Source organism: Notothenia rossii (assembly GCF_949606895.1).
Source record: "Notothenia rossii genome assembly, chromosome: 12".
NCBI lineage: Eukaryota > Metazoa > Chordata > Actinopteri > Perciformes > Nototheniidae > Notothenia > Notothenia rossii.
This window is the reverse complement of record NC_136911.1, coordinates 9,931,161-9,949,647: the sequence shown is the minus strand read 5'-3', so window position 1 is coordinate 9,949,647 and position 18,487 is coordinate 9,931,161. Positions and strand designations below refer to the sequence as shown.

At 43.4% G+C, this 18,487-nt stretch overlaps 1 protein-coding gene across 2 annotated transcripts in view; it reads left to right on the top strand.

The window, feature by feature from the left end:
• znf438 (zinc finger protein 438) overlaps window positions 1-12,388 on the top strand; it is a 46,404-nt gene extending 34,016 nt beyond the window's left edge. For both annotated transcript variants that reach the window (XM_079662340.1, XM_079662341.1), the window contains exons 3-4: window positions 7,712-9,487; window positions 9,631-12,388. In XM_079662340.1, coding sequence (XP_079518466.1) covers window positions 7,740-9,487; window positions 9,631-10,228 — 2,346 coding nt within the window. In that variant the 5' untranslated portion in view covers window positions 7,712-7,739 and the 3' untranslated portion in view covers window positions 10,229-12,388. The remainder of the gene's footprint in view (window positions 1-7,711; window positions 9,488-9,630) is intronic.
• Window positions 12,389-18,487: the final 6,099 nt, after the last annotated feature.

Genomic DNA, 18,487 nt, shown 5'->3' with positions numbered 1-18,487 from the left:
AGTGAAGAGCAAGAGAGGGAGGAAGGCCTGGGAACAGGAAGAGAGGGAGAGATGATTCAGAGAATCAAAGAGCTGTGAGACTCTTTCGTAGCGGATGCAGGGGGTAATGATAGTTAGAAAGACACGAGGCAGAAAGTCGAGAAAGTGAGAGACAGAGAACTTTCCCGCCTCCCCACGCCTCCTCTCTGCCTTTTCCAGCGTTTCATCTGAGATGCAGAGTGCCTAAAATTAGCAAGCTGGCAGCTTCCTTCCTTCCAGGGCCCCCATTAAAGTTCTCCCATTGCGTTGAGTGATCATTAAGGTGGGACCGGGAACGCAGGTGTTATGTTAGTGTCCCAGTCGAGGTTGCGGTGGCATCACTTTTCCTCGACAGGGTGTACAGGGACAAAAAATATTTGCAGTCCTTGTCTGGGGAGTTTTGAAGGTTTACTTTCGTGTATATGTTTATCACACTGCATGTCTGTCAGTAGGGATGGAAGAGCAGATTAATAAATCAGGGAAGTAGAAAGAAAGAAAGAAAGAAAGAAGGGTGTTGGATAGAAATGGACAGGTCAGGTTGTTTGCTTCCGCACTGGATGTAACATCTTTGATTTCTTTAGATATTATCTGATTAATAAGGGCAAGATATATCAAATAAGTGTTGTTTGTGTGCAGTACCTGTTGTGTTGACGCTTCATAATTAAAGCCCCATGTCCTACTTTATGTGTTTTATGTCCAATTTCAAGTATTTTTGATGACCATTCGAGATTTAAGGTTTTATTATGCTTTAAGAGAATGTTCAAACTGTAATCACATCTAAAGGCAGAGGTCTTTACTTCCTGCTTTCATGAATAGCTGTATAACTGGGCTGCCTTTTTGATAGCCTTTCCTCAAAGGCATCCATTGTGTTGCATCTGTTCGCACAAAGTAGTTTTGTGAAGAATTAAACTGCGTTCATACATCCGTGACTCTGTTAAATGTTTAGATCTCTTTTGAAAAGTCTCACAACTTGTCAGATGACTTTCTTACTTTCTAGATAGAAAGGGAGGATAGGCTCTGTTACATGATTGCATATCTCCCCAATTATGAATTTGTCAATAATATCAATATTTGTCAATCAATTTGTTGGTCCGTTTTGATGATTTGTTGCTTGTCTTTGTGACCAAAACTCATACTCACCTGGTGGTCAAACTGAATTTCTATTTGGTATTCTCTTGTCCAGCTGGAATGGGAACATGGCTTCGATGTTTAGGGTCATGCTTTTGGAAGGGTGACCAGTAAGTCAACACTGTAAATCTGCTGCTTAAACCAGGTTAATAATTTTTCTATAGAAATGCCATTCTACACCATGTCAAGATGTATAGACGTGTATCCTATATTTAATGGGAAATCTGTCTACTGGTAACTAACAAACCAGGACAAATAGTTGTTTTTCCTGTTCCACTCTACATCTACAGTACATCAGACTGAGGTCACCATGTTTTTATCTGCTTTGGCATTGGAACACAAGGTTACCTTGTATGTCATGCATCCACCAGTTTCCGCTTTTGCACTTCTGTAGCAATCTTACCAGCATATCGTCATTTCCTGCCTTGTTCCTGTTGGTCACTCAGCAAAATGTACTTGAAGCAACTTCCTGTTATCAGTGACTCTGCACATTTCTGAAACAAAATATTTCACTCTGCCAGTGCTTTTTCACGGATGTTAATTCAGCAGCATTTTAAACTGCTATTTTTCTCTTGCTCTCACACTGAGTGATGGGATAGTAAAAGGTTCCGAAATATCCCTTCTGCACGACGGTTTGATTGTGGGAATTCTCAGCAGTTGATGTTTGTCTTTCCTACATATTCCCAAGCACATCAGTTGTCACCTCCCTCCACTGACAGCCCTCATTCCTCTCCTCTTTCAATTTTCTTCTCCTGCAACTCCCTTGCCTTTTTCCACCACTCTTTAGTCCTGTTTGACCTATTCAGAAGGGTCCAAATGTCACGGCAGAGGGAAAGGTCAGGTAAAAGGTTTTATGTTGAGCATGGCTAACACAGTGCTGGCTGCCTGAGGGGGGGGGGGGGGGGGCCCGTTAACACTTGAGACCTTGAACACACACGTCTGCACGCACTTGGACACACTGCTGTCACCTCGGTTCCACGTCGACGCCACTCAGCTCCGAGCCGGCAGCCATGTCATCTGTGCGCATGTGACTGCGAGTGTCTTATGCTCATTTGGTTCATCTGTGAGCATGGATGATTGAAGACGTTACAGCTTCCCGGGGATGACACATGGCCTTGTTGGACATCGGGTCAAAGGTCATTGGTTTCAGGGGTTTACAGCATCCTGCCTTCAAAGGGCATTGCCTTGTTTTTATTGAGGGTCTAGCTTGTATGTAGTGACCACTTATTCTGAATCCTTTAAACCGTGGAGGGATGTAGTTTCTGCCTTACTTTTGAACATTTCTACCAGCTTAAGATACAAAAAGAAGTGATGAGTGAATTAATTTGCTCATTTCTAAGAAGCAAGTCGATGAAAGTAAATCATCTGGAGTCTCAGTAAAGCGTATTCTCTTAGAGGAACGGCAGGTTAGCGGTGGGATTTCTATATCGATTAATCTACATCCACATGCAGGGCAGAGCAGCGGGATCCTAATTGGAATGGATTTCTCCGTTGCATTGATTTACTCAGGTGACAGTGGATGACATACGGTTGTGTGTGTGTGTGTGTGTGTGTGTTGAATACCATATGATGCTGTAATGTTTGTTTTTTGCAAACCTTTCACTGCTGGTTTTCGGGGTGAAAAGGCAATAGGAGCAGTTACCAAAAAGTCATTGTGTGTGTTTCTGCGTGGTGTGTGTTCACCTTTTGTCCGAATCCTTGGCCTTCTCATTCAGCAGAGCTCTGGGATGAAACAAGGACCTCTGCAAACACTGATTTCATTTTCTCCATGACTGCCTTCGCTTCAGACCCTGCTCACACATACACACTCACTCACTCACACACACACACACTCACACACACACACACACACACACACACACACACACACACACACACACACACACACACACACACACACACACACACACACACACACACACACACACACACACACACACACACACACACACACACACACACACACACACACTACCACATACACCTTAGGCTGGGGAGCAAAGATGAGCAGTTAGCATGCATGCAGGAAAAAGCAATTGAGCACAGATAACGCTTACGTTCATTCAGGAGGAAAAAACTAATGGAATTATCTAATTTCCATTTGGACTGCATCATTCACAGACTGCACCTTTATTGTTTATTTTTTATAATTGTCTAAAGAAAGAAATGTATTTTTTAACTACCTTTCTCAGGGTCACTAATCCCGCATACTGTGTTTGTGTGTGTGTGTGAGAGAGAGGGAGGAGGTTGGTGAAAGATGGCCGCTGGACATGGCTTCGCACAGCCGGCTGGCCCCGACCCCCCGTGATCTGCCCTCTTATCTAGCCCAGATCCTGGCCTTTCATCTGGGCTAAAACCTGGGGGAGCTTGGCCTCCGCTGGGTCTGCACAAACACACACACACACACACACACACACACACACACACACACACACACACACACACACACACACACACACACACACACACACACACACACACACACACACACACCCCTACTTCATTCCAGACCCCCTCCATCTCCAGGCTCTATCTTAGAGTCCCAGATGAGCATTGCTCTCACCTACAAGGGAGATAACAAACCTCACACTACTCTGCTCCCCGGTCTGCGTTCCTCAAAACACTTCACATTTGATTTTTTTTTCCAAACCAACCACAAGAGAAACTACTTCCCTTTCCCTATTGTGGGAGAAAAATGCAACCACTGCAGTTTAAACAGTAGCTGGCCATAAGCAAGACAAAACAGAGTCAGATAAAGCAGCAGGGATGCTACCAAAACACAGCACTCTCCGTGTTTTGACATTTCACAGAGCACTGCGTTCCCCTCTCAATAAATTGCATTACTGGTGAACAATAAGCAGATTGTTTTGTTGGTCAGCTCATCAGTTTTGGCTGGACATGTGACTCGGGTCCAGGTTTGATGATGTGAGCTGTGTTTGTAGATGTGGAGTTCACTTCATACCATTCCATTCCAGGTGGATGCCTGGCCCGTCCCAACACTGCCCTCCTGCTCAACCCTGACCTGTTTCCAGCATAAACAGCAGATCCTCACCTCTCACCCCTGTGGCTTTACCTGATAATCTGTCTCTGTGGATCGCCCCCACCGTTGTTTCTTCTTCTCTTTCTCACTCAGCCTCAAATTCTCCCCGCAAACCAGGTTTTTGCGTCACCCTAGCCCCGACCTCTGACCCCAGTCAGATTAGAGTGGTTGGCGTTTCAAATCCAGCAGCAGATTGAGTAGCATCTGTGACCTCCTTGTGCTTTTCTTCCCTTGCCCCACTGTGTTATACCCTTTAGGAGACACAGGCCCATCAGATCCCAGTACCAATTAGTTAGACACAGGTTTGCAATGGAGGGCACTTTCAGGCAATGAAACAGTAACTTGGTTAATGGGCTAATGCTAGTGACCTCTGAGACATGTAGGACAATGTACTATTGATAAATTGCAATGGTTTGAAACCCTTTGCTTCTAAAATAATTACCCCTACATATTTCAGTATATGAATAATGACTCTAGGTTGAATTATAGCCTTTGTGTTGTCTCTGCCTTTACACACTTTGTCACTGCTGAGTCTGGATCACCATGATCAGATGCAGATTTACAGTTCTGGCTTTTAAGCATCTGTCGCGCTCTGGCTGTCGTCCAGACATTTTCTGTCTTTCCTCCACACCTCACTGTGCACAAGGACCACCTCAGGAGAACAGAGAATGATGATGACAGGGCAAGCTGACCGTCACTGGTCTATCCACAATTGAAAAAAGGCTTCTCTTCTTCTACTCTCTCCTTTCTTTTGTTCCCTTGTTCACGCGATCCTCTCCCATGTGCCTGAACTGAAGAAGGAGAGCTGTTAACATACTGATTATGCAGATAGAGCCACACTGAGAGGCATCCTAAAAGGGGAAGCAAAGTATGAAAAGAGAGGACTCTCATAGAGAGGAATAATGGAAATAGAAGGTGGAAGGTATCCTTTTCAAATTGTAATATTTGGCAGCCTAGACCAGTGAAGGAGACTTTGTCCATGCCCCATGCTGTATATTAAAGAAAACTGTGTGTTGCCTGAGGCTGTGTCTTCATCACAGACTCTCACCTGTTGTATCAGCGTATTTCTAATAGTAGATCTCAGTGTGAGTGCATGTTAAATCAGTAGCTTCATGGCCTCTGGAAATCAGTGCTAGGGTCGGAATCAGTGACAGATGCAGTGGAAAGCAGCCTTTTCTTACCCCTTTCCATCCCTCTCCTATACACATTTGACCATCTAGCTTGCAACTCCACATTCTTTGGTTACCTGGTAAAAGTATGGTCAAATAGTTCCCAGTACATATTGATTAGGACTCAATTCTTTTAAAAGCATATTTTAATCATCCAAATGTCCTCCAGATCCCTAGTGCCACCAGCATATCAAAGTGAATTCAGTGCAGACATAATGAATACCTACAATATCAGCTGTATTTTGTGTTTATTAGCTAGTATAGCATGCTAACATGCTAAAAGATGATAAATAAATCATATCCTGCCCATCATTATGTTCTGTTGTTGCATATTCCTTCTTCTGTATCTTTCTGTTTCTACTTCCTCCTGCCACATCCTCGTCATGATGGCATCAGTCAATCTGTGCAAACACATCTGTGTACAGAAGCTTGTAGACACAGCAGCGCAAGAGATACGATAGAAACATCAGTTTACATGATCAGATTAGATGTTGGATAACCTTGCTGAAAAAAAGTGCCTCGTAATGAGAGAGATTGTTGGGACAGACTGTTTCCGTATCTTCTACCTCCTTAGCATAATGAGGATCAAAGTCAAATGGTCTTCTTGTTTAGTATCAAATGCTTTGATTTTCGTAGAATGTTTGATGCTCTGAAGAAATAAAGTTATCCGACCCTCCACTTCTATTTATATAATTTTCCAGTTGGAATGCGACAATGGGATATATATTAAAGCCGATCTTGTTTTTGTGTGGAGTTACTTGGTGTCAGGTGGCGTCTGCTGGATCATCTGTGACAAAAGGATTATAGGCCTACTGGCTGCTTCTTCAGCTGTTGATACACACCTTTTCTCCCCCTCATGTCCAACTGAAAACTTCTACATGGTAGAATGAATCGCCAAGCTTTCCCTCTACCCCAATCTCCCACTTTTCTATAGCCACATAAAATGTCCAGTAGAACGTGCATCCCAGGGTTTTATTCCACTCGGTGTTCAGCCAAAGTCACAGTCAAACTGGAGTCAACTATCCACACAGAGAAGGAATATCTCCAGTTTTATGGAGTCGTAATGCGGTAGGGGTACTGTATAAATAATCTCTCCGCACTGAAACACTTCCAGCTGTTAAACAATATGCCCTTTGCAGTTTTTATTTTCTTTCCTTCTTTTTGAATGTATAAAGTGTCTTGCCCAGACTTCTTTGAAAATGAATACAATGTTTTTTTTTATATTGAGACATTCTGTTGTTGAATATTGCCTTTTGTGACACCTCCAGATTGTTGCACTTTATGTTGATTATTATTACAGAGTGGAGTTGGAACGCCTGTATCAAACATGCTGCTATTGAAAGTCGGGCCTTAATGTGAAATTTAAATCTCAGTCTGTTTACAATTAGGCCCTTTGAAGCACTTCTCTGTAATCTCTACCTCCTTTTGATATAAAGATTCAGTATTGATATAAATAAAGGGAATGTTGCCTTTGTTTTTAAAGCAATACCTGTGGCTTTTGATTGATGTATGGAAACTGTACGGTAGATTTATATAATATAGTCTTGTTTAAAACCTCACTATGAGGTTATAGTTTCCCCTTAGACTTCAGCGGTATTTTGTATCAACACAGTCATAATGGCGATCCACAGAGTGGAAAAGCCTTATCCCCGTTGGATAACCATGAAATGTTGTTTGTGAACAAGGGATGATAAAGTAAATTCAGGGCTTTTTTCAGGGGCATCCTCATAGCCTTCGGCCAGGTTGCAGTGCTGGTCAGTGGAGGGGGAGATGAGAGGGGACCCCTCTTCATCTTGTAAAGATCCTGCCGTTGGGCAGCTTTCACGGTCCACTGGCTTATCCTTCCAGGAAGTGAGGGGGGGTATGAGGAGCCCCCCCGCAGAGCCCCAGCATGTACCTTGGCTACATGCTGAGCCGAAATCAAAGGGGGCAGTCTGTCCTTAGCCCGGGGGAGAGTGAGTGTGCTGTGTGTGACAAGGGAGACATGGGTAATAGGACAGCTTGTCACACTTGTGCAGATGCTTGTATTTTTGACAGTATGTTTATACAATGTTGGCTTCTCTCCTGTTGGGTTGAACAGCAATGACATGATCAAAACACTAAGGCCTTGTGCAGTGAGGTTACATTCTCTCTCATGATCTTGCCATCTTTCAGAAGTAACCTTCTGAATTATTCCTATTTAGTATGTTAGAACAAATACATTTAAAACAGCAATCATACTGTATTCCCATTTGAGCAGTAGCTGTCGAATCTTGAGGTTAAAGTCAAGGGTTAGAAATGTTTGGAGCAAAAAAGGCTATCTTGTCTCAGAGTTGTATCTAAAAACTAACAACATTCTGTTTCTTTTGTGTTCCAGTTGGTAGCCAGTGAGTCCAGCCCTTCAGATGAAGAGCCTTCAGTTCAGGAGCATCGCCCCTAAGGCCCCGGCCATGGCGCCCTCCCCCTCCCCTGCGGTCCTGTCCTGCCAGCCTCCCTCTACCCTCCCTGAGGCTGTCACCGCCACTAGCCCCAATTCCATCATTGTGCCCACCCAAAACTATGCACTGATGCAAATAGCAGGTCAGGATGGCACTTTTTCTCTGGTGGCACTTCCCCCTTCTGTCTCCTCTCAGACACCACAGCAACAACAGCAGCAAACTCAAACAAACCCAAAATTGCCCATTCCCAGATACCAGCCAATGAGAAGCAAGGGGACCACAGATAAGGTCAAGTCACCACCACTGGCTGCCAGGGCAAAAACTGTCCCCAAGGTTGCGGCCTCAGCACAATCCATGTCAGCTTCCTGTGGGCCAACAGTTGTGAAGATAAAGCAACATGAGCAAACAAAGGATATCATAGTGCCCAAAGAAGAGCCTTCAGAGCAGGTGATTCTGATTGACCCAGCCTCCTCTGATATCTCCGTCACTGCTCTTCTCCCAGACAATGCAGTCCTGTACCCGGGTTCTCAGTTAGAGCGAGCACCAGATTGCTCTGAACGACCTGCTACAACTAGTCTTATTCAGAACCTCCAGTACCCCCCTACTGCTGTCAAAGGCTCCCCAAGTAAGTCCCTTGAGGAAAGCAAGACCACAATGAGGCTGTGCCAATCTAATTCTGCTGTAGCCCAACCCCAGAGCAGTATCACTGTCCTGTCCTCAGCCATCTTCAGCAAAGCAGTCCAGATAATCCCGTCCCCACCAAAGGGTAAACTGCCCATTCTGCCCTACTCTAAGATGAAGAACAGCCTCATCCCAGCTGCCCAGCTCAGCAATTTGTCTCCAGAGAAGAAGGGTTTCTCTAGCCAGACAGGACTCACCAGCCCCGTAGATCCTACATCCAAGACCCTCGAGACATCTGAAGCCTTGGTTCAGAACCAGGTCCCAAACTCCACCCTTCAGCCCAACTCAAAGACCACACTCATGCCTGTGTTGGGAACCCTGCAGAACCCACCTGGTAAGAAGAGGGGGAGGAAGAGAAAGACAATGGAGGACATCTTGGCATTTGAAGCCAGAAAGAAGAGGTCCTTGTCTTTTTTCCGTGGAAGAGTCCCAGAGAAACCGCCAGCAGTTGTTCCAGGCTCTAAACAAAAAGAAGTTGATATTTCAAAGAAGTACCGCAGCATAAGACCCAAGCCCATGTTGGTCATGGAGACAGTCCCCCAACTGGTTAGTTTGCCTGCGGTTACTCCAGATAACCAAGAACAGGAGCTTGTACTCGATCATCAACTCCCTACCACTACAACAAGCAAGACCCTGGACAGTCCTCCCCCAGCAGCCCCAGTGACCCTACAACTGAAAGGTGCTTCGCATACAAGAGTGTTCGTAAGCAGCCGTCCGCTTCACCGGTGCCCTACCTGCAGCCGCTGTTTCCAGTTCAAGCATCACCTCCAGAGCCACATGAACAGTCACACCAACAGCCGGCCCTACGCCTGCCCAGTCTGCCGCAAGGCGTACGCTCACTCTGGAAGCCTGAGCACCCACATGAAGCTTCACCACTCCGAGGTACGCCCACGTCGGTCTCTGTGCTGTGAGTTCTGCGAGAAGTCCTTTGGATATGTCGGGGTTTACTTCAGTCATCTGAGAGAGGTTCACAAGGTGGTGCTGACCGTGGAGCCGTCCATCAGCCATCACGAGGATGACCTGTCAGTAGAGGGGTAAGATTAATATTGATTGAGCACTTACTTAATTGTTGCAGGTTTTATGCAGTGATGGCACAATTTATAGTGGCTGAATAAACATATTGATTACCCGACTTTTTTTAAACTGTCGTACTAACGTTTTAAATCATCTTCCTCAGGGCCAACTCAGAGCCATCAGATGAGCAGGATCGGGAAGACCCTGTGGAGCTGCAGATAAAATGTGGCCGCTGCCAAGCCATCACTCCCACCTTTGCCGACATGAAGATGCATTTGCTGTATGTGCATGGGGAGGAGATCCAGGTTCCACTTCATGATGGTCAACAACTGCGCGGTGGCCGGGAGGCTGAAAACGAGCTGGTGAAGCACGCTGCCCACTACTGGCGTCAACTCAATGAGAAGCGCAACCTGGTCAAGTGCGGCAGCTGCAACGAGGAGTTTGTCTCCTTCTCCAAACTTAAGAGGCACATCATGTCCCACCACCATGGCCAAGAGGGGGAGGATAGTGTGACCCTCTCTTCACCAGAAGGCGGTGGAGGAAGACTTGGCGTCCTTGCAGCAGGTGCGGCCTTCAACTGCGTGCTTTGCAGCGAGGTGTTGGACACTAAAGACGGAGTTATGGAGCACTGGAGGAGTCGCCACCACTGTGAGCAGCCAAGCCTTCTGTGGGACGCACTGAGCTCCTACTCCGTCCTGGAAGAAGGTGAGGCTGAGGGGGATCTAGACACTCCTGCTCCAAGCCCACACTATCCAGCCTAGTCCTGGATGGGCATGGAGCCCTTTACTGTTACTTCTCACACATACTCAGTCTGAAAACTTAGCTACACAGGGATGGAGAGTTTCTCTTATGACTTTTATCACTAGTTTCATATTTCACCAGTTGGCACATTTGTCTTGGTCCAGGAGCAAAGAACAGTAATATTAAAATAAATGGTAGAAATTGATTTTTGTGATACAATTCATAAGGTACATTCTCTCAAGGAAAGATAATCTAATTGTTAAACAATATTGTTTTTCATGTTATTTAGATTGCACTGTTTGGTTTTTTGTTTGGAGATGTATGTATTTAGTGTCCCGTTGGATTATTTTGTTCTACTTCTTATTTAAATCGTAATAAAAGGGTAATTATAACCTAGCTGACACAGTAATACTGTTAAAGGGTCAACTCACTTAATCTCTGGTATCTAGCCATTCAGAAATATATATATATATATATATATATATATATATATGGTTTTATGTGCTCAGTTTTTGATCTCCAAGCAAAGAATAATTTACATTTTTTAAATTATAAAACAACATCTCATTGCAGAAGCTGTGTCCATGTTAATCTGTGGATTATCCAGAGGAAAATAAGACTGTTGTATAGTACTCCGAGTAGCACAAATAAAATCCCATGTACCTACATTTTATAATCTGATACTACCAAATTTGCTATGCTAGATTCCACTATGGTAAAGTGAGAAAATGTGGATGCACTGACCCTTTGCAAAATAATAAGAAATGTAAATCTCGTAACAGGAGCACACTGTCTAATGTCACAATGGCTGACAATTATCTATTGGCCTTGGGTTATTACTGGTTAAAATAAAACAGTAAGTGTACACAATGCCTAAATGTAATATTGCTCCTCTGACAGGAACACAATATTTCAGTTGTGTCTTGAACTTTTACAGCCCGATTTAAGATCAGTATTAGGGTCCTCTGACAACCTAGACCCATAAAGGAACACTTTCCTAACCAGCACCCAAGTAACATCCTTGTGGCCTTCTGAAAAAACGATGTTCATGCATAGTAGGGCTTACTGTCAACATGGTCCTCCGTAGGCCAAATTCAACCCCCTGACTTGTAGAGTATTGCCTTTTTGTGTATTCTGTGATATGCCAAGGTCTATTCACACTAGTGATTGTAGAAGTGAGTTTTGCATTCAAGCTTTTTAACCACTAACAGAATATTTTTTGTTGACTTACGCAAAGGAAACCATCAAATTGCCTACCTGTTGTTGCCAGCTCTTGTACACCTGTGGAATTGTGTGCACACAGACTCTATTAGAGTTATTATAAACTGTTGTCAAGTCCAGATAATATGCTATTTTATACTCTAGATTAATACAGAGGTCTTTTAGTATATTTATGCTTGTTGTTGGTCCTTAAAGAACCAGCACTGAGACATTTTGTTATGTTTTTTCTTCTAAGTTTGGGGATGCTTAATGTCTTGTTTTTCTTGGTGGGAGGCCATTGCTACATGGCAAGTATCTCTGCTTACTATATCTGTGTTTTATCTTTCATATGAAGAAAAAAAAACATCACAGGGTCAAGTGAATGTACCTGAATGTTTTCAGAACCCTACCAAAAGTATATATATATATATGCGATATAGACTTATTCCATAGATAGAATATATAGTTATATTGAGACAAAATATATATATTTACATAGAGTAACTAGTGAATCAGCTGCTGTGTTCTGTCAAATGGGAGGAGGGTAACAAGAGATGAATATATCATTGCCTACTGGCAACAAAAGCCATGAAGAGTTGTCCTTATGTGTCTGACACAAATCGTGGGACTGTGAATGAAGGGAAAAGCACTGATGTGTGTCACACTTAGTGGGTCATCTACAGTTTCTGAATGCTGTGTTCAATGAACTGTCCTTTGTTTTCAAGCCCTCAACACAAACCAGGAAGTGACAGACTTAAGGGTCAGACTCTTATTTCCTCAGTTAGATGAGAATCATACCATGAGTGTCAGCACAAGTCGGAAAGTGAAAAGCCCCACGTTAGGTTATGTGATGTGTTTGACTCACTAAATATGTTGAGTGTGTCCACAAAAAAAAGACTGAAAGTGTTTGTGCCTGTGACTGTTTGCGTACCTGAAGAATCTGATGTTTGTGAAAATAAAGATGTGCTTTGTTCAAGACATTTCAAGTCTTAGAGGTCCCTGCCAAGTATCCAGTGTCATGCATTTAATGCAATTCAGATCTGTTTACACAAAAAGCGTTTCGCCCAGCTAGGATTTATTTTTAAAACGTTTGGTGTCATACAGTTTGTTTCACTTGGGTAAAATGTTGAGCACTGTTAAGATTGTTACAAGCCTTTGAAAGATAACTTCTGAGGTGATGTGTCTATTAGCTTGTATATTATCTATTTTAACTGAGCATGGAAAATAAGAAAAAATAAATGTAACACTTACTTTGCCACTCACAATTATTTATTACTTTTAGTTATTCATCTTTTTTTGTACAATATGTCGGCTGAAAGTAGAAAAATGCCCAACACTATTACTTAACCCATGAACATTTTTTCAATTTGTGTGTTTTATTTAAGATGAATAATTGCCTTTCAATTGTATCTCAACAGATGAATTAACTAATATTTTCAACCTAAGTAAAAAGAAGAAATAGCTACATAAGTTGACCCTCAAACACACTTAATACCCTGCCGATATGAATGTCTCGTCTATTGTAGCATAAAGGGCAGATTGAGTGCTGGGCCTAGGCAGACAGGAGCATGGGTCACTGTGTATTCATCTGAAGAGACACAGAGAATGGAATTAATTGATCATTCACTCTGAAAAGGTGTTTGCATGTGTGCAGGATGTAAGGGTCAAGCAAAGTGGGTTAGCTTTTAAGAGCCTACATATGCCTTACCTCTGCTCCTCCCCTCCTAACAGCCCTTCCATCAGTTTTCTTTAGCATCAAAACCTTATTAAACGTGCGTGCCAATGTGTTTCTACCTTTTGGTTTTAATGCACACCTCTCTTTTAGTAGCTAGACCACGCAATCCCCAAATTATTTTTGAGATGCAACATGAAATATTTGAAGACTGCAGGTTCAGAGAAAGGTTTCCATGTTCCAAAAAAAAAAATTAAAACAATGGCTGCCTGCTTCGTGATGGCTTAATATTTAATGAATGAAGATGACATTAGTTCTGATCTCAATTTTCCCTTTGTGTATCTTTTATTCTGCCTGACATGATGGATTTAGAGCAAAAAGAAACCACCTTTTTTCTAATCCACTAACATAAATTAGAGAATGCAGTTCCTATTTGTTTCCTATGCTGTCATGACAAAATACTCGCCCTGCCCTGGAAGTCATTGCCACACCAGTGTGGAATTCCGGTCCTAGGCTCTAATTGATTTGGAGGCACATGACTTTGTAACGAAGGTCAAAGGCTGTGATTTCTGCCGCTACTCAAACAAGCCACAGCACAAGAGAAACAGCAACTTCCTGACACAAAACAACCTCAGCAACTCAACTTCTTCAAACTACTTTACCCGGACTCAAAAGGTTTCAAATCAGAGGGACTCAACTTCAGGTGGCTTTCAGCTCCGGCTGAACACAGATAAAGCTGCATCAGAACATATCGGGACCCAATCTAGCGTCGCCATTGCACCACATCGCAGGCACAGATAAAAAGGAAAGCGCTATACGGTGATGCATATTTCCCTTTAATCAGAGCTAACGTGTACCACAGCCGTCACGCCGCACTCCCACCTCACTGTGGCTCTCAGGGGGACATGGGAGATCAAAGCCACCCCCCCTTCCCCCGCTTGTACATGATCAGTGGGAAAGAAGGAGAACTGCTCTCTTTCTTTCTCTTGTTTTTTTTCTTTGAGCTACACCCCCTTCAGCACTACCTGGAAGTGTTAGGTGGAAGGTGAGTTTATGAAAACAGCAATATATACTGCGTACCTGTTCTGCTATTTCATTTGACACTGATTTTGCAGGAAGGAAACATGACCGCTAAACAACATTTCAGGGAGATGGAGAATAACAAAACTGGCGTCACTGGGAGAACGCCAAGGGAGATTTATGGCACAGTAAAAATGTGACCCACACTGACCACAGATGTTCTCGAGAACAACCTAGGTGGGGTGTAATGTGAGTGCAACATGCAATCTTTTGGCTAATGGAGGCTTCACTCCCACCTTCTCACTTCTCACTGTTCATGCTCTGTTGCCAGTCTGTCTTAATACACTAACGTCCGTGAAGCCTTCATAGGCACGTGCAATATGTTGGTGATACGTGTGCACATTCATCAAAGTGATTCTATGGTTTCATCAAAGATTTATAAACCCTCCTGGATGTCAGGACTTAGATGTACAAATCGGTAATCCCACATCTATGAACTCTGCCTCCATCTCTCTGGATCTGGAGATGTGATCCGCCCTTCCCTTCCCTGCTGCCTCTCGGTCTCAGGTTTCAAAGCGTCCCGACTCTCCTCACCCTCCCAGATTAGTCATCTAATGAGCAGCAGGGCTGATCAGGTGAATAATTGATGACAAGCGGCTGGAGAAAGGCATCGATCCGATTCCGAGCTGCGGCTCTAAATGGAGCAGGGATGGAGACACCTCAGGAGGATAAGCAGGCGCAGGTACATTACTGCAACACTCTGTTCTGTATGAGCTGTATGACTTTTTGATGTGCCTCTCCAAACCTGTGTCACACGCTCAAATCGCTATAAATATTAGTTTCATAAAACATTTGTATTACATGACATTGTGACAAAGTGTCCCTCAGTGATGACCCTAAAGGAGGATCTCCTTATTGGACATCACTAACGAGGGATGGATGGTGGTCAATATTCCTCTACTCCTCTGTATTGCTAAGCCACGCCCACTTTTGAGCGTTAATCTGAATTTATTTTAAGTCTCATAATTATACCTTGCAATATATTAAAGGGGACCTATCATGCAAAATGCACTTTTGTACGTCTTTTACACATGAATATGTGTCCCCGGTGTGTCAGGGAACTCACCAAGTGTCAGAAAACACAACCCTCTCTCTTTTCCTCGATACCCAAATCTCTAAAAACGGGGCTGCTACGGAGCTGAAAGAGACTGATACAGATTTGAAATTGTTCTGACGTCAGAAACGGAGAGCTCCGCCTATATGGGCAACTCTCCACCTATCAGGGGAATGAGAGGTTGCCGTGGCATGGTAACAGCATGGTAACATGACAATCGTGCCACACCCCCCTCCTTTGCAGGGGGGTGTGGTCAGCTGCAGCTCATTTGCCACATAATCAGCCCTTGCAAAAACAGGGCTGGAATACAGCAAATAGAGCAAAATGAGGCATGGCTAAAATGCATGGTCTGTTTGGTATTTTGAAAAAAAACCAAACAGACATGTTTTATATAGGTATGGCCCTACAATATATTATTCAAATATAGCATGATAGGTCCACTTTAAATGAAGTGTATGTCAGTTACATCAGATCACAGAAAGCGTTCTAAGTCCTATTTTCCTGTAACTTTACAATGTATATCCACTAGGGGGAGATTGAATCCAACAATCATTGATTTACAACCAAATATCTACTTAAAGTTTTTTTCATTAGGTTCTTTGCAAAACGTTCTGCTTCTTCTGTTGTTGATCATTCAGTCTGCTTCTGGCCTTGCTTATGTGTATTTAAATCATTTGAACGTATGTACAAGCATGAGTGCAGGTTATTTTCCATAGTGTATAATCCAAACTGTGGCGTGTTGTGTGTGTGTGTCATAATTCATAACATATGATAATGTTACAATGTTAATAATGTTCATAAACTGTTTTTTCTACCAGAATGTGGAGAAAATTCATACACACAGACAAAGTATTAATGATCTGCATGACAAGACTTGAGAAATTATTTATATATTTTTTATATATATATATAAATCGGTCTGACAACACTTTCTACATTTAATGTCAGCCTAGATAACATAAATGGATGGATGGATTGAGTAAGCCCCCCTTAAGAATAAAACTTTCATATGAAGATCAGACTTTTGTGTGCAACTCAGTCTCTGGTTTACATTAACTCCTTCAATAAATATATATATCTCTCTCCTGTTCCGACTGGATCCAATCTTTCATGCTCTCTTCAGCGATTACAGGCGACTGGACAGCTAACCGCGCCAAAACAAGAATATGCTTTTGATTTGTAGGAGACATTATTTCTGCCAAAGGAGCTAGCTTAACCAACTGCTCCAACTTCATACGTTCCAGTAAGTTCCTACATGAATAGACAAGACAAAAAGACAAACTGTATCTGTATGATGTGCCAGGAAGAATCAGCAGTTAAACGATTTAAACCTCCAACCCAGCGTGCCCTTCATTCCTGTAAATCTGATCATTCAACATGAGTGCATGTGGTACACCTTATTCTGACATGGAGCTGATGGACATCATGTTGGTGACATTGTACCCAGTGTGCACGCCTCTTCTTTTCCATGTCGCTTGGATGGGGAATCCGCTACAGGGTGCTGCTCATTGCCTTTTGGTCCAGATGGTCAAGGGCTCCCAGCGTTCAGCGGGGTAGGCGCCATTCGCCCAGGGGGTCTTCTGCCATCTGTTCCAATCCTCTCCGTTCTTCTCATATAACTCTCTGAGCCTCAATCCCCTCAATGTAAAGTCTGTCAGGATAAAGGGCTGATTCTGCCCCGTCCCATGTTTCTCCATGATTGATGTGTAAACAAAATCAGCTCAGATCAAAACATCTAGCTGATGAAAAGGTGCGATTGTCTTTATTCTTTCAGGATGGGCCTATTTTACTCCTGTCCTCATTCTTTGCTCTGACATCCGCTTCTTTTTTTGTTACCTGTGTGTGTGCGTTTGTGTGTGTGTGTGTGGTATAGCTTACTGTATGATTGTGTGTCCAGAAAAATTCCTACGAGACAGAGAGCATCTTTCTGGAGTCATCTTAGCTCCAGGGATGTGGCGAGATAACGGCATGCTAATGCCTCTCTTCGCCTTCAGGGAATTATGTCTGCCTGAGCAGTAACCTACATTCACTGAGCAGTCTTACACATAAGGTTAATGAATGAGGCCTGCTGGAAGAGAAATGGACCCTTAATATGAGCATACACACGGATATAACAGTAGTCAATACAATCAAACCAGACACTCACACACACAAACAAGGAGGTTTCTGTTTGCTGTAGCGCAAAAGCTAACAAGGTTAGCAAGTAAGCAGGCATCTGAATCAGTAATTTATTTATTTAGTCTGGCTCCATGGAGCCGTGGGCGTGGACTAATAAGAGGAAGAAGGTTCCTCTGCACAGAATTGTGTGTGTAAGAGAAAGTGACGTTTTGATTTGAGAGCTGAATCCCATTATCTAACCATTGTTTCTCCTCACTCCCACCTGCAATTAAGACAAGAAAAGAGACAAGTGGGGAGATTCCCATCACTGATTTGATAGGTCAATTAACTCATGCATATGTAATGCAGTTAACTAAAAATTGAATCGAGTAAAGAGGGTGGCCTGGATTCAGTGCATTTTGTTCAAAGCATGACAGGAAGGTGATGTGTTTCATTACTTTGTTGAGTGTGTGTGTGTGTATGTGTGTCTATTTAAAACAGGCAGAGATATATGTTCCACACACCTCCATTTCCACCCCTGTCTCGCCCCGTGCCCCTTCCCCCTACAATGGTGACTCCGGCTGGGATCAGCTCACCGTCTCCCCCCTGGGGAAGACTGCCATCCGACTCGGGTCGTCAGAATCAATTATACTCATCCCCCTTTTTCTCCTCGGCAGCGTTGAGTCACATTTTTCAAACTCTGTCTCAAGCATCCACTTTGCTTCCTTCTTTCTTTCGTTCTTTCACAACACATCTCCCCACCCTTGCCCACCACCCTGAGGCCCCCCTGTCAGGACCCAGGAATAATTCCCCTCCTTTTCCGACGCTTTCGGGAAGAAAACGGTGCAAGGTGATAAATCTGCCCCGATGTATTGTAGAAAAAAATTAAATGAAGGAGAAGGGAAAGGAAGCCGCGAGGCTCAGCCTTCCTGCTCTGCACAGCAGAAAAAAGAACAGTCCATCCCAGAAAGATGAAGACGGAGGGATTCAAAAGAGTGACAGGGTTAAACGGGACAGTAAAGGAGAGTTACTCACCTTGGACTTGTGATGCATAATCCTGAAGGTAACCCAGTTTACTCAGAGGATATCAAACAGCTGGAAGCCTTTGGCTGTTCTGAACCCAGAGCTGTAAAAACATATCTCGACATAAATGCAAAGCAGAATCACCTTAGACCT